The sequence below is a fragment of the Anolis sagrei genome, chromosome X (genome assembly GCF_037176765.1).
Source record: "Anolis sagrei isolate rAnoSag1 chromosome X, rAnoSag1.mat, whole genome shotgun sequence".
Classification (NCBI taxonomy): domain Eukaryota; kingdom Metazoa; phylum Chordata; class Lepidosauria; order Squamata; family Dactyloidae; genus Anolis; species Anolis sagrei.
The window spans coordinates 50,140,083-50,154,747 of NC_090034.1; the positions used below are offsets into that span (position 1 = coordinate 50,140,083).

General features: G+C 43.7%; 1 protein-coding gene across 1 annotated transcript; it reads left to right on the top strand.

Moving 5' to 3' along the window:
* Positions 1-1,559: 1,559 nt before the first annotated feature.
* On the top strand, positions 1,560-9,713 carry SMIM24 (small integral membrane protein 24). The gene is made up of 4 exons (XM_060785186.2): positions 1,560-1,847; positions 5,684-5,813; positions 6,056-6,100; positions 9,382-9,713. Exons 1-4 carry the CDS (start codon positions 1,778-1,780, stop codon positions 9,482-9,484), a joined length of 348 nt encoding a protein of 115 aa, XP_060641169.2. The 5' UTR covers positions 1,560-1,777; the 3' UTR covers positions 9,485-9,713.
* Positions 9,714-14,665: the final 4,952 nt, after the last annotated feature.

Below are 14,665 nucleotides of genomic sequence, written 5' to 3' on the forward strand. Positions count from 1 at the left end.
AACCCAGTGATTCCAGCCATGAAAGCCTTCGACAATACAATTAGGAACTGCCATTTATAATGAAGTTTTGAGAGTTTTGTTAGAGTTCTGAAATTTCCACCACCAGAACTTTAGTTTTGTAAGTACTTTAGAACCATTTAGAACCATGCATTGAACAGGCCCACTGTTTACGCTGGCTAAACAGTATAATTTCTCCAGTGGTGTAGAGCGCAGACATCCTGTGATAATGTGGCATGTCTCATTAGTGGTGAGATGTGTCCAGTGTGGAACACATCTCACCACTGTTTTAGCATGTAGCTGGGAGGGGGGGGGGAGGGGCTTGAGGAGCTTCAGCCCCCCCTCCCGAAATTCTCAGGGTGGTCCACAAAAAGGCCTTACTGGTACATTATTTAAACTGCTATGTTTATTCATATCATGATCTGATCACCATGTTCAATATATCCCATATGCATGGGGGTATTGGGGTAACAATACAAAAGGTTTGCTAGGGTAGATCCTCTCTCACTCAGACTCAGCTCCCCACGAATCAAACTCAGCCCTCCCCCCGCCCCCCGAATCAAAATCCTGGCTATGGGCCTGACACTGGGCATACGTATTCAGCAGCAGAGTAGCAAAGTGCAAGGGCAGATGTCTTCACTGTGTCTGGTTGTGATCCCCAGGTTGTGCCAGTCAGCTTTCATAAGATGTTATTTCTAGCACCTACTTTTTGCTTGATATTCAAGCAATGGTTCTTGTAGGTCAGGCATGTTGGTGTGCTGCAATGCTCTCGAAGGAACCAGATTGGCAGATGTCTTCACTGTGTCTGGTTGTGATCCTCAGGTTGTGCCAGTCAGCTTTCTCGTGATATTTTTTATAACACCTACTTTTTGCTTGATAGTCAAACAGTGCTTCTTGTAAGTCGGAGCACGATCCAGAGTGACTCCCAAATATTTTGGTGTACTGCAATGCTCCAGCGGGATTCCATCCCAGGTCATTCTCAGAGCTCGAGATGCTTGTCTGTTCTTAAGGTGAAAAGCACACGTCTGCATTTTAGATGGATTAGGAATCCGCTGTTTTTCCCTGTAATATGCAGTAAGAGCATCTAAAGCTTCGGAGAGTTTCTGTTCAACCATTTCAAAGCTCCCTGTTCGGGTGGTGATGGCACGATCCTCAGCATAGATGAAGATACCTTTCTAGAAGATAAGCATGCAAATATTGATTGGGTGGGTTGGTGGGTTATAATAAAACTGATAAGAAGGGAGCAAAGACAGGACATACAGACAAATCATTTAGTGCACACGCATGATTGTTAGTTCCCCAACATGTATTTAGCTTTTGGGGGGCACATTTTAAATTAGTTCCCTTCCTATCCGCCGTCTCTCTCAAATTGCAGTAATTTCATACGCAGAGAAGGGACGATATCTCACCAAATGATAACTCTTAGGATCTCATCGCATTAAGCCATGGCAGTTAAACTTCTGCATTAATTTGACAGCATAGATGCACTGTTAGGTGGGTGGCATTTATTATAATTATAATTACACAAATACTTTATGTATAACCCGCCCTATCTCCCCGAGGCGACTCATTTATACACTCCGCTTCCCAAGATGGTTACGAACTTTGTTGCTGGGAACAAAGGCAAAACGGTTCAATATCAGGCTCTCGAAGGAACCAGATTGGCAGGATTTTATCTGCTGCCCTTTGAGTCCAAGTCCAGAGTTGAAGACGATGACGTTAAAAGAGAAACCCACCTCCGTTTGTTGCCCAAAGGAAAGCAGCGGAGCAGAGAAGCATAATGGAGTCGGCTTTGCACACAATTCTGCTTGTGGGGTTCCTCCTTTTTGCTCCTGGTTCGTACGGTCAAGGTATGGAAATGCTATACATTAGAAGGGAACAGATGTCTGGGGAGGAATGATGCCATGAATGTGTGCAAAGACCATTCAGTCCACAAGTCAAAACTTTGGGAAAGGGAAAGTCCATGTGAAAAGCATCTAGGAGTCTCGATAGACCAGTGGTTCTCAACCTGGGGTCCCCAGATGTTTTTGAACTTCAATTCCCAGAAATCCTAACAGCTGATAAACTGGCTGGGATTCCTGGGAGTTGTAGGCCAAAACACCTGGGGACCCACAGGTTGAGAACCACTGCGATAGACCCTAATCTCAAGCTGAGCCAACAGTGTGATGCGGCAGCCAAAAAGGCCAATGCAATTTCAATAGTATGGGTTGCCGTGATTTTTTGGGACTGTATGGCCCTGTTCCAGCAGCATTCTCTCCAAACATGTTGCTGTGTGTGTGTGTGTGTGTGTGTGTGTGTGTGTGTGTGTATACACAAAGAGGTGGCCCTAGGTAATTTTCAATGGTAAGCAAACAGTATTTTGGCACACACACACCACCCCCCAAACCAATCACTGATATATATTTTCTGTTCGTCGCGGGAGTTCTGTGTGCCATATTTGGTTCAATTCCCTCATTGGTGGAGTTCAGAATGCTCTTTGATTGTAGGTGAGCTATACATCCCATTAACGACAGCTCGCATATATGTCAAGGTCTATTTTCCCCCAAGAGCGCCTCAAGAGCGCCCCTGGGCAAAATCAACTATACTGCAAATGCTTACTTTGCGTAATGGGTTGAGCCACCCCTGTATACACATACACACACACATACACATATATATCTCTGTTGAATAATGTCCAGGGTGGGAGAAAGAACCCTTGTCTGCTTGAAGGAAGTGTGACTGTTGCAACTAGCAAACTTGAATAGCATTGAGGAGTCATGAAACTTCAAAGTCAATCAGTGAGGGTCTCTGAATAGAAGTAGTGAAGCAAGTGGTGTATGGAGTGTGTGTGTGTATATATATCTGTTGAATAATGTCCCGGGTGGGAGAAAGAACGCTTGTCTGTGTAAATTAAAAGTGTAAAGGAAACGTCTTCAGATTTCCTGGCTGACGTCTGCATCTGCAGTAATCTTTGCACCTAGAAATACAAAGTCTGTCACTGCCTCCACGTTTTCTCCCTCTATTTCCCAGTTGTCAATCAGTCTGGTTGCCATCATCTTGGATTATTTTTTTAAGTTTCACTGCAACCCAGCTTTTGCACTTTCTTCTTTTGCCTTGGTTATCAGGCTCCTCAGCTCCTCCTCGCTTTCGGCCATCAAAGTGGTATCATCTGCATATCTAAGGTTGTTTATGTTTCTTCCAGCAATTTTAACTTCAGTCTTGGATTGGTCAAGCCCCCCACGTCGCATGATGTGTTCTGCATACAAATTGAATAGGTTGGGGGAGAGTATGCAGCCTTGCCGTACGCCTTTCCCAATCTTGAACCAGTCTGTTGTTCGGTGGTCAGTTCTTAGTGTTGCTACTTGGTCCTTCTACAGATTCCTCAGGAGAGAGACAAGGTGGCTTGGGATGCCCATCCCACCAAGAACTTGCCACAATTTATTATGATCCACACAGGAATTTGGAATAGTCAATAAAACAGAAATACATGTTTTTCTGAAACTCCCTGCCTTTCTCCATTGTTGTTCATTCGTTCAGTCGTCTCCGACTTTTCGTGACCTCATGGACCAGCCCACGCCAGAGCTCCCTGTCGGCCGTTACCACCCCCAGCTCCCTCAAGGTCAGTCCAGTCACTTCAAGGATGCCATCCATCCATCTTGCCCTTGGTCGGCCCCTCTTCCTTTTGCCTTCCACTTTCCCCAGCATAATTGTCTTCTCTAGGCTTTCCTGTCTCCTCATGATGTGGCCAAAGTACTTCAACTTTGTCTCTAGTATCCTTCCCTCCAGTGAGCAGCCGGGCTTTATTTCCTGGAGGATGGACTGGTTGGATCTTCTCGCAGTCCAAGGCACTCTCAGCACTTTCCTCCAACACCACAGCTCAAAAGCATCGATCTTCCTTCGCTCAGCCTTCCCTAAGGTCCAGCTCTCACATCCGTAGGTTACTACAGGGAATGCCTTTCTCCATTATCCAGCGGATATTTGGTCTCTTGTTCCTCTGCCTTTTCTGAACCCAGCTTGAACATCTGGCAACTCTCGCTCCATGACTTGCTGGAGTCTTCCATTCCAGGATATTGAGCATTTCCTTACTGGCATGAGAAATAAGGGCCACCGTACAAAAGTTTGAGCATTTCCCTTTTTGGTATGGGGATATAAGTGGATTTTTTCCAGTCTGATGGCCATTCTTGTGTTTTCCATATTTGCTGGCATATGGCATGCATCACCTTGACAGCATCATCTTTCAGGATTTTAACCAGTTCAGCTGGGATCCCGTCGTCTCCTGCTGCCTTGTTGTTAGCAATGCTTCTTAAGGCCCATTCAACCTCACTCCTCAGGATGTCTGGTTCTAATTCACTCACCACATCATCAAAACTATCCTCGATATTATTATCCTTCCTATACAGATCTTCTGTATAGTCTCGCCACCTTCTCTTGATCTCTTCAGCTTCTGTTAGGTCCCTGCCATCTTTGTTTTTTATCATAACAATTTTTGCCTGAAATTTACCTCCAATGTTTCTAATTTTCTGGAAGAGATCTCTTGTCCTTCCTATTCTGTTGTCTTCTTCCACTTCCATGCATTGCTTGTTTAAAAATAGTTCCTTATCTCGTCTAGCTAACCTCTGGAATAGTCCATAGTCCAAAGCATCTCTCTGTTTTGAGAGTGTAACAAATCTGTAAGCAAACCAATACACACATACAGTAGCAATTACAATACAGTAGCAATTACAACACACGCACGCACACAGACACATACACATGACAAATAACTAGTGGAGGCCTGAGAAGATTGCTATTTCCAACAGCAACATCCACACTTGCTTCAAACAGAAAAGGATTCAATCTATTGTCGAAGACTTTCATGGCCAGAATCACTGGGTTGTTGTAGGTTTTTCGGGCTGTATGGCCATGTTCTAGAAGCATTCTCTCCTGACGTTTCGCCTGCAATCTGCTTGCCACAGATGCAGGTGAAATGTCAGGAGAGTATGCTTCTAGAACATGGCCATACAGCCCAAAAAATCTACAACAACCTAGTCAAGGATTCTTTCTCCCACCTCAGATATATACACTCCCCTTGCTTCACTACCTCTATGCAGAGACCCTCACTGATTGACTTTGCATCTGCAAGGCTACTCAATGCTATTCAAGGTTGCTCATTTTAACATCCACACTTGCTTAAGACAAGGGTTCTTTCTTCCACGCTGAACATTATTCCACAGGGATATATACACTCCACTTGCTTCACTGCCTCTATGCAGAAACCCTCACTGATTGACTTTGCATCTGCAAGGCTACTCAATGCTATTCAAGGTTGCTCATTGTAACATCCACACTTGCTTCAGACAAGGGTTCTTTCTCCCAGCCTGGACATTATTCCACAGTGATATATACACTCCACTTGCTTCGCTACCTCTATGCAGAGACCCTCACTGATTGACTTTGCATCTGTGAGGCTACTCAATGCTATTCAAGGTTGCTCATTGTAACATTCACACTTGCTTTAGGCAAGGGTTCTTTCTCCCAGCCTGGACATTATTCCACAGGGATATATACACTCCACTTGCCTCAATGCCAACAGGTCTTCTGAAGATGCCAGCCACAGATGTAGGCGGAACGTTAGGAGAGAATGCTGCTGGAACATGGCCATACAGCCCGAGCATGACTCAAACAATATAAGGATAGTCCCACTTTCTTGTGCTTTCATCTTCACCAGAGGTCACCGGAACCACCGATGGCTCAAACTCCCTTCAGCCCTGGCTTGTGGGGCTGGCGGCCGTTGTGGGTTTCCTTGGGGTGATCTTCGTGGCATCACTCATCAACCGGATCTTCTTCGCCAACAAGACGTGAGTCTCTTTCCTTTGTCCCTATTGGTCAACTTTGGGCAAATCTCAAGGTGATAGGCCATAACAACCCCACTCACTCCAAAGGACCTCACAACAACACTATTTTGGGGACTTCAACGCTCGATTTATGCCACTAGTTTACTATCAAAATTGTGTATAACGAGACTTCAGCGTGCACAGATTGGGGTCCCAAACCCAAATCTCGCTGTAATGCATTTGTGAACATATTGCTTGCTTTTCAGGAAAGATGAAACAGAAACGAGAGTGTATGCAGATGTTGAACTCAGGTAAGAATACGTCTCAGTCTGCTTTGGGAGAGATAAAGCGGGGTATAAATAAATATAATAATAATAATAATAGTAACAATAATAATAATTCGTTCCATTGGCTGCTCTTAGAGATGCCGGCCATCCAACAAAGTCATTTCCTCCTATTATTTTCACCCCATCTACACTGCAAAATAAATAAACGTTAATTACTGTGTCTCAATGGTATGGCATCCGGAGAGTTGTCATTTTGCCAGAGAATGCTAATAACTTGCAGAGGATACCTCTATGAAAATATTGTTTTACCACAATCCAAACGTATATATGTTTTTGAATGCTTTACTGTCCAGAATCACTGGGTTGCTGTGAATTTTTCAGGTTGTATGGCCATGTTCCAGTAGCATTCTCTCCTGATGTTTCGCCTGCATCTAATAATAATAATAATAATAATAATAATAATAATAATAATAATATAATTGGAACCTGTGCCACAAATAGCATCTGCCTGCAACAAAGAACTGGTGGGATCACAAGCCGGAAGTTACATCCCAGTAACTACAACTTGCATATGTCATGGTCTATTTTTCCCCAAGAGCGCCTCAAGAGCGCCCCTGGGCAAAATCAACTATATTGCAAATACTTACTTTGTGTAATGGGTTGAGCCGCCCCTGTATACACACACACACACACACACACACACAAATATATCTGTTGAATAAGGTCCAGGGTGGGAGAAAGAACCCTTGTCTGTTTGAAGCAAAGTGTGACTGTTGCACCTAGCAAGCTTGAATAGCACTGAGGAGTCATGAAACTTCAAAGTCAGTCAGTGAGGGTCTCTGAATAGAAGTAGTGAAGCAAGTGGAGTATGGAGTGTGTGTGTATCTGTGACTAAAAACCTTGGCCTGCACTTAAACACAATCAGCGCTGACAAAATTACAATCTGCCAGCTGCAAAAAGCCACCCTAATTGGATCTGCACGCATTATCCGCTGATATATTACACCGTCCTAGACTCTTGGGAAGTGTCCGACGTGTGATTCAATACAATAGCCAGCAGAGTGATCTTGTTTGCTGTAGACTCACCTTGTTGTGTTTCAAATAATAATAACAATAATAATACTAATAACAACTTAATTTTTATATCCCGCCACCATCTCCCTGAAGAGACTTGGGGTAGCTCACTTACTTACTTACTTACTTACTTACTTAGGTGATCCCTCATAGTCCTCCAAGGTCGGTGTCCTGGCGGTGTCATATCGCGTCAGCTTTTCCAGTTGTTTCTCTTCAATCCTGCTGTCACCTGGGATTGCAACATAGATGATCCATACTTGGTCTTTTAGCACGATTGTGAGGTCAAGAGTATTGTGCTCCAAAACTCTCTCTGTCTGAATTCAGAAGTCCCAGAATAGTTTGACATGTTCATTCTCTGTAACTTTTCCCGGCTTGTGATCCCACCAGTTCTTTGTCGCAGGCAGGTGGTGTTTGTGGCACAAGTTCCAATTAATCATCTGAGCAACGGTGTTATGCCTCTGCTTGTAGTCTGTCTGCGTGATCTTCTTGCAACAGCTGAGGATGTGATCTATTGTTTTATCTGCTTCCTTGCAGAGCCTATATTATTATTATTATTATTATTATTATTATTATTATTATTAAACTCTCACATTTCGTGAGGTCAAGAGTATTGTGCTCCAGAACTCTGTCTGTCTGAATTTGGAAGTCCCAGAGTAGTTTGACATGTTCATTTTCTGTAACTTTTTCATTATTATTATTATTATTATTATTAGATGCAGGCGAAACGTCAGGAAAGAATGTTACTGGAACATGGCCATACAGCTCCAAAGCCTCACAGCAATGCAAACAAATATATATAAAACCCTTCAAGTCCCGAGTATTTTAGATAGGGGATAGCCGGCCTCTCACAGTAACATATTGAAATCATGGAGGAATTTAAAAGGGTCTGGCCCTGAAGGAGAGACCCTGCGGACCCACCAAAGAGGGCTCGCTACAATGGGGAGCAAAGAGAAGTCCAATTTAAAAGGTTTTTCCTAAGTTCCCAAAAGAAATCTCACCAAAGTTGAAGGAAGCGCCACCGAGATGGTTTTATTGCGATTCAGCTGAAAAGGATGCAAAGCAGCAATATTTCGCCAAGCTAAGCATACAGTGTACAAAAATAAAGGCCTTTTTATACGTAAAATAGGTTTGCCAGGTTTGAATCTCCCATTCCCCGTCCCTCTGCCGGCTCGACGATGATTGGCTGGCACTCTACAGCTGGGAGGAGGCTTGGCCACCTCCTGAGCGCCTGGGCCAATCGCTGGGCTTCTGCCACCTCGGCATCCTGACAAATCAGGAGAGAGGGAGGCGGGACGAGAGGGAAACAATGGATTCTTGAGAGGATTATGGAGGTAGGAAATGTCCATGCGGCCAGTGAGTCCTGGGGCCTGCGAGCCAGCCATTCCTATTGTGATTGAGTGGCTGCAATAAACGTTGATTGTCTGGCAAACCTGCCATAATCCGGATTTTTCCAGTGCTGAGATACAGAAACAATGAGGGAATCTTGGCGGTGGTTGAATCAGTAACAGATTAGGGCAAAGTGTGGCTTTCCAAAGACTTCCTTTGTCCTATTGAGGTACGATCATAAAGGCCAAGCGACCGCTTCCTCTGGGGGGCCAACTCCGAAGCCAGAGGTCACGATCCTTTGTTATTGTCCATGCAAAAAGTGTCTTTTGATAAGGGTCTTTTCAACTGGAGATTTCCTTCTTTCCAGGGTCATGAGGGGTGGCTGCCTTGTATTTTTATACATTTTTCAATAAAGGGGAATTGGGCAAAAGGGTCAGGAAAAGGTCAGATACACAGGGAGAAAATATGAAAGTATAGAAATCACGATACAGAAAATATACCCACTTATCCCTCCCCCCAGAGTCCCATAGAAGTTCAAGAGAGCACATAAGTGTAAAGGGAGATGGTTTCTCAGTAATAAATGTGCTACCTTCTGCTATATATGAAACCTAGGGCATAAAACCTTGATTAAATCTATCTAACATGGGAAGGGTCCTTGTTGTTGTTAGTGTCTTGGCAAATTGACCAAGGCTTAACTCTTATTATCCAGTCTGGTGTCCTTGTCCTTAGCAAAACTATAAGTTACTATCTTTTATGGGGATGGGGGGTGGGGGTCATGTTTGACTTCAATATCAGTTTTGTGGGGACAACTGGGAGAAAGGTGGGACGACAATAAAGGAAATTTTGAAAAATACAGCTGTGGATATTGTTTGTTCGGTTTCTCCCTCTGGCTTTTCCTCCCAACAGGCAAACTACAAGCAACATGTATGACAACCTTGCGCTGGATGTAGCCGAAGAGGGACCGTCTTCAGAGGCCAAAGTGACCGATGAGAAACTGACCACGATGTGAGGAAAGGGCGAAGAGTCGGGACGAGGAAAAGCGAACCGGCGCTTGGATTCCCCAATTCATTGCAATGGCAACTCCAGAGAAGGACCATTTGCATTGCTTAAGGCACTTACTTTGTGTTTAGAAACACACAAATAAATCAATCTATTAGTTTTGGGGGTGAAAGAGTTAGATTTCGGGGTGCTTTTTGAAAGCTGAAGGGTCGTCAATAAAAGAGCGCTGATCATTAAAAGATTCCCTTTTGTTTCGATACATAGATATATACACATACTTCTATGATGTCCCTTCTGCCTAAGCAAAGTTTTTGCAGTTTAATACACTTTGTTCGTGTTTTGATGATAGAACCAATTAGGAAATGACACTGATAACCCAGGAACAAAAACCATGTTACATAATGCAATAAATAATAAAAAACATTAGTAATAATAATAATCCTCTGAAGATGGCAGTAGCCACAGATCCAGGTGGAATGTCAGGAGAAAATGCTGCTAGAACACCCAACACCCCAGTGATATTCCAGTCATGAAAGCCAATAATAATAATAATAATAATGGAAATAAACAACTGGAAAAACTGACACGATACGAGGATTTAAAGATCGAACTGCAAAGACTCTGGCACAAACCAGTCAAGGTGGTCCCAGTGGTGATCAGCACACTGGGTGCAGTGCCTAAAGACCTTGGCCTGCACTTAAACACAATCAGCGCTGACAAGATTACCATCTGCCAGCTACAAAAGGCCACCTTACTGGGATCTGCATCCATTATTCGCCGATACATCATACAGTCCTAGACACTTGGGAAGTGTCCGACGTGTGATCCAATACAACAGCCAGCAGAGTGTCTGCTGTGGATTCATCCTGTTGTGTCTCAAATAATAATAATAATAATAATAATAATAATAATAATAAATGTATAATAATAATACATGATAATAAATACACAAATAATATTAATAAATTATTAATAATAATTTAATAAACTCTAATAATGATAATTATTATTAGTAAATGTAAGAATAATAATGATTAATGATTAATAAATTATTTTTATTAATGATTAATACTCAATGTAATAATAATAATAATAACTGATTAATAATAACAACAATTTAATCAATGCTTTTGGGAAAGCAGGGATCCCATGCGCTGTAAACCTGGGAGTTGTAGTTTTGTAAGGTCACCCCATAGGGCAGGCCTGGGCCAACTTTGGCCCTCTCTCCAGGTGGTTTGGACTTAAACTCCCACAATTCCTAACAGCTGATAATGTATTTATTTATTCATCATATCAGAAGTGAAGCGGGGGTACAATTGTAATGTATTTAAAAACACAAACAAAGTTTTAAAAATCAGCATTATACTAAATGTCCTTTGACCAGTAGCTGGCCACTTGGAGTGCCTCTGGTGTTGCTATAAGAAGGTCCTCCATTGTGTATGTGGCAGGGCTCAGGTTGCATTGTAACACGTGGTCTGTGGTGGTCTGTGGTTTGCTCTCCTCCACAGCCGGTAGCAATAATATTATTATAGTATAATATAATATAATAATAATATTGTAATATAATATGGCCACATCACGAGGAGACAGGAAAGCTTAGAGAAAAGCTGGGGAAAAATGGAAGGAAAAAGGAAGAGGGGCCGACAAAGGGCAAGATGGATGGATGGCATCCTTGAAGTGACTGGATTGACCTTGAAGGAGCTGGGGGTGGTGACGGCCAACAGGGAGCTCTGGCGTCGGCTGGTCCATGAGGTCACCCCCAACCATAACATTATTTTCGTTGCTACTTCATAACTGTAGTTTTGCTGTTGTTATGAATCGTAATGTGCAAGATGTATTTTCCTTCACTAGACCAAATTTGGCACAAATACCCAATATGCCCAATTTGATTACTGGTAGGGTTTAGGGGGGTTGATTTTGTCATGTGGGAGTTGTCGTTGCTGGGATTTATAGTTCACCTGCAATCAAAGAGCATTCTGAACTCCACCAACAATGGAACTGAACCAAACTTGGCACACAGCACTCCCATGGCCAACAGAAAATACTGGAAGGGTTTTGGTGGGCATTAATCTTGAGTTTGGGAGTTGTAGTTCACCTACATCCAGAGAGCACTGTGGTCTCAAACAATGATCGATCTGGACCAAACTTGGCACACAAACCCAACATGGCCAACTGTGAATACTAGTGGGATTTGGGGAGGATTGACCCACGATTTCGGGAGTTGCAGTTCTTATGCATTTTCTAATGGGAGCATTAATAAAAAACAAAAGGAAAGACTGACTTTTTTCTAGTAGTGTTGCAAGTTACCTAAGCTGCTGCTGCTCCTCCTGATGCTGCTGGGCTACTCTCAGTCCCATGTCACACCAGCGCTTTCCCCCTACTTTGAAGGGACTTGCGAGCCTCCCTCCAGCCTTGCATGCTCTTCCTCATGCACCACACTGCCATGCGCCAAGCACGCCTGCTCTCCTTCCCCTGCTTGGAGTCTCAGAAACAGCCCTCCCTTCGCTGAGAGGCTGACCAATCACAGCAGGAGGAGGACTTTTGGTGGGAAGATTTGCGATCTGTTTCCAAAAAGGAAGAGAAGGACAAGTGGAATGATCTGCAGCCTTCTCTGCCAAAGGAGTTCCTAAGACCACCAGAAAATAATAATAATAATAATAATAATAATAATAATAATAATAATAATCTTTCTTTATACCTTGCCACCATCTCCCCAATGGGGACTCACTGCGGCTTACATGAGGCCAAGCCCAAACAACAATTTACAATAAAGTAAAACCGAAAACACAAACCGAAAATGCAAACAATAAACAACAACAACATAATTACCTAAAACATGTGAATACATAGCAATATAAAATTTCAATAGGCACAATCACAATGACAATGGCTTCAAACTACAAGAAAGGAGATTCCATCTGAACATGACTGTGAGAGCCGTTCAGCAGTAGAACTCTCTGCCCCGGAGTGTGGTGGAGGCTCCTTCTTTGGAAGCTTTTAAACAGATGGCTATCTGTCAGGGGTGATTTGAATGCAATATTCCTGCTTCTTGGCAGGGGGTTAGACTGGATGGCCCATGAGGTCTCTTCCAACTCTTTGATTCTATGATACTAATGGGCGGGCTAATGATTAAAAGAAAAACTGATTAAAACTAATTAAAAACTCGGGCAAGATAAAAGAGAGACAGATTATTTGCGGAGGAGGACTCATTATAGTGAGGGTTGTGGAATCAGGCTTTCCCACGAAGGGGGGGGGGGCATATATGTTGAGGCTAAGCAATAGTATGAGATTGTATACCTACTCATCAAAGGTGCAGCGGAAGAGCCAAGTTTTAAGGTTCTTTTTAAAGGTTTCTAGGGTAGGGGCTTTCCTAATTTCTCCAGGTGGTGAGTTCCAGAGTCGGGGAGCAACAGAGGAAAAAGCTCTCTCCCTCGTACTTACCAGACGAACTTGTGAAATTGGCAGGGGCGAAAGAAGGGCCTCCCCAGAAGAATGGAGGGGCCGAGTTGGTTCATGGAGGGAGATACGGTCATGAAGGTAGGCAGGTCCCAAACCGTTTAGGGCTTTATAGGTGATAACCTGCACCTTGAATTGGGATCGGAAAATAAACGGCAGCCAGTGGAGCTCCTTAAACAGGGGGGTTGACCGCTACCTGTAAGTCGCCCCAGTTATTAATCTGGCTGCTGAACGTTGGACAAGTTGTAGTTTCCAGGCCGTCTTCAAGGGTAGCCCCACGTAGAGTGCATTACAGTAGTCCAGTCTAGACGTAACTAAGGCATGGACCACCATGGTCAAGTAAGACTTCACAAGGTAAGGTCGCAGTCGGCGGACAAGTTTTAATTGTGCGAAGGCCCTCCTGGCCACCGCCGACACTGCGCATCAAGCATCAGCGCTGAGTCCAGGAGGACCCCCAAACTGCGGACCTGTGATTTCAGGGGGAGTGCAACCCCATCCAGCACAGGTTGCCACCCAATACCCCAGTCAGCTGAGCGACTGACCTGGAGGACCTCTGTTTTGTCAGGATTGATCCTCAGCATGTTCTTCCTCATCCAGGTCGTCACAGCAGCCAGGCACTGGTCCAGTATCCTCGGGGCTTCCTTGGAATCTGATGGAAAAGAGTAGTGGAATTGGGTGTCATCTGCGAAGACCTCTTTCTGATGGTCTTTTGTGACCCCTCTGAACGCCCCCTTGAGACCCCCCCCTCCCAGGGGTCCTGACCCCCAGATTGAGAAACACTGCTCTAAAAGATGCCCTGGCCGGATGGCACAGAAAATTATCTCAAACGTATCTGAAACTGAACTGATACGTTTTGTACCTGTGTATACTGTACACATGAAAGTTGTGAGTAAACCAAATATGTGATTTTTTAAAAATCTAAGTCTGATGTATTGTCGAAGGCTTTCATGGCTGGAATCACTCAGTTCTTGTGGGTTTTTTCGGGCTATATGGCCATGTTCTAGAGGCATTTCTCCTGACGTTTCGCCTGCATCTATGGCAAGCATCCTCAGAGGTGAGGTCATTTTTGTCACTTGAGTGCATGATACAAAAGAATTTGTTTTATGGGAGAGTATAACCCCATAAAATCCCCGCTGGCGCTGTGGGTTAAACCGTTGAGATGCTGAACTTGCTGACCGAAAGGTCAGCAGTTCGAATCCGGGGAGTGGGATGAGCTCCCGCTATTAGCCCCAGCTTCTGCCAACCTAGCAGTTCAATAACATGCAAATGTGAGTAAATCAATAGGTTCTGGTGAGAAGGTAAGAGCGCTCCAAGCAGCCATGCTGGCCACGTGACCTTGGAGGTGTCTACAAACAACGCCAGCTCTTCAGATTAGAAATGGAGATGAGCACCACCCTCACCCCCCCCCCCCCGAGTGTGTGTGTATGTATGTATGTATGTATGTGGGCACTGAAAAACACTTCTGAAGCTCTGTGGTTTTTATGCCCTGGCAAAATCTCTGTTTATCTAATAGATCAAAGAGAACCGGTTATTCAAACAACTCAAACTGATGCTGGCAGATTAACAATGCTGTTAACTTGCTTTGTGGCTGGGAGGTTCATCATAGTAAGCTATCGCTGCATTTTTATTAAGTATTTTTTAATTAAATTGAGTTGTAAACGTTGTCTTATGCAAATTATAATGTTATTGTAACAAATGTTGATGTATTTTATGGGGTTTTATAGCACTATTAGGT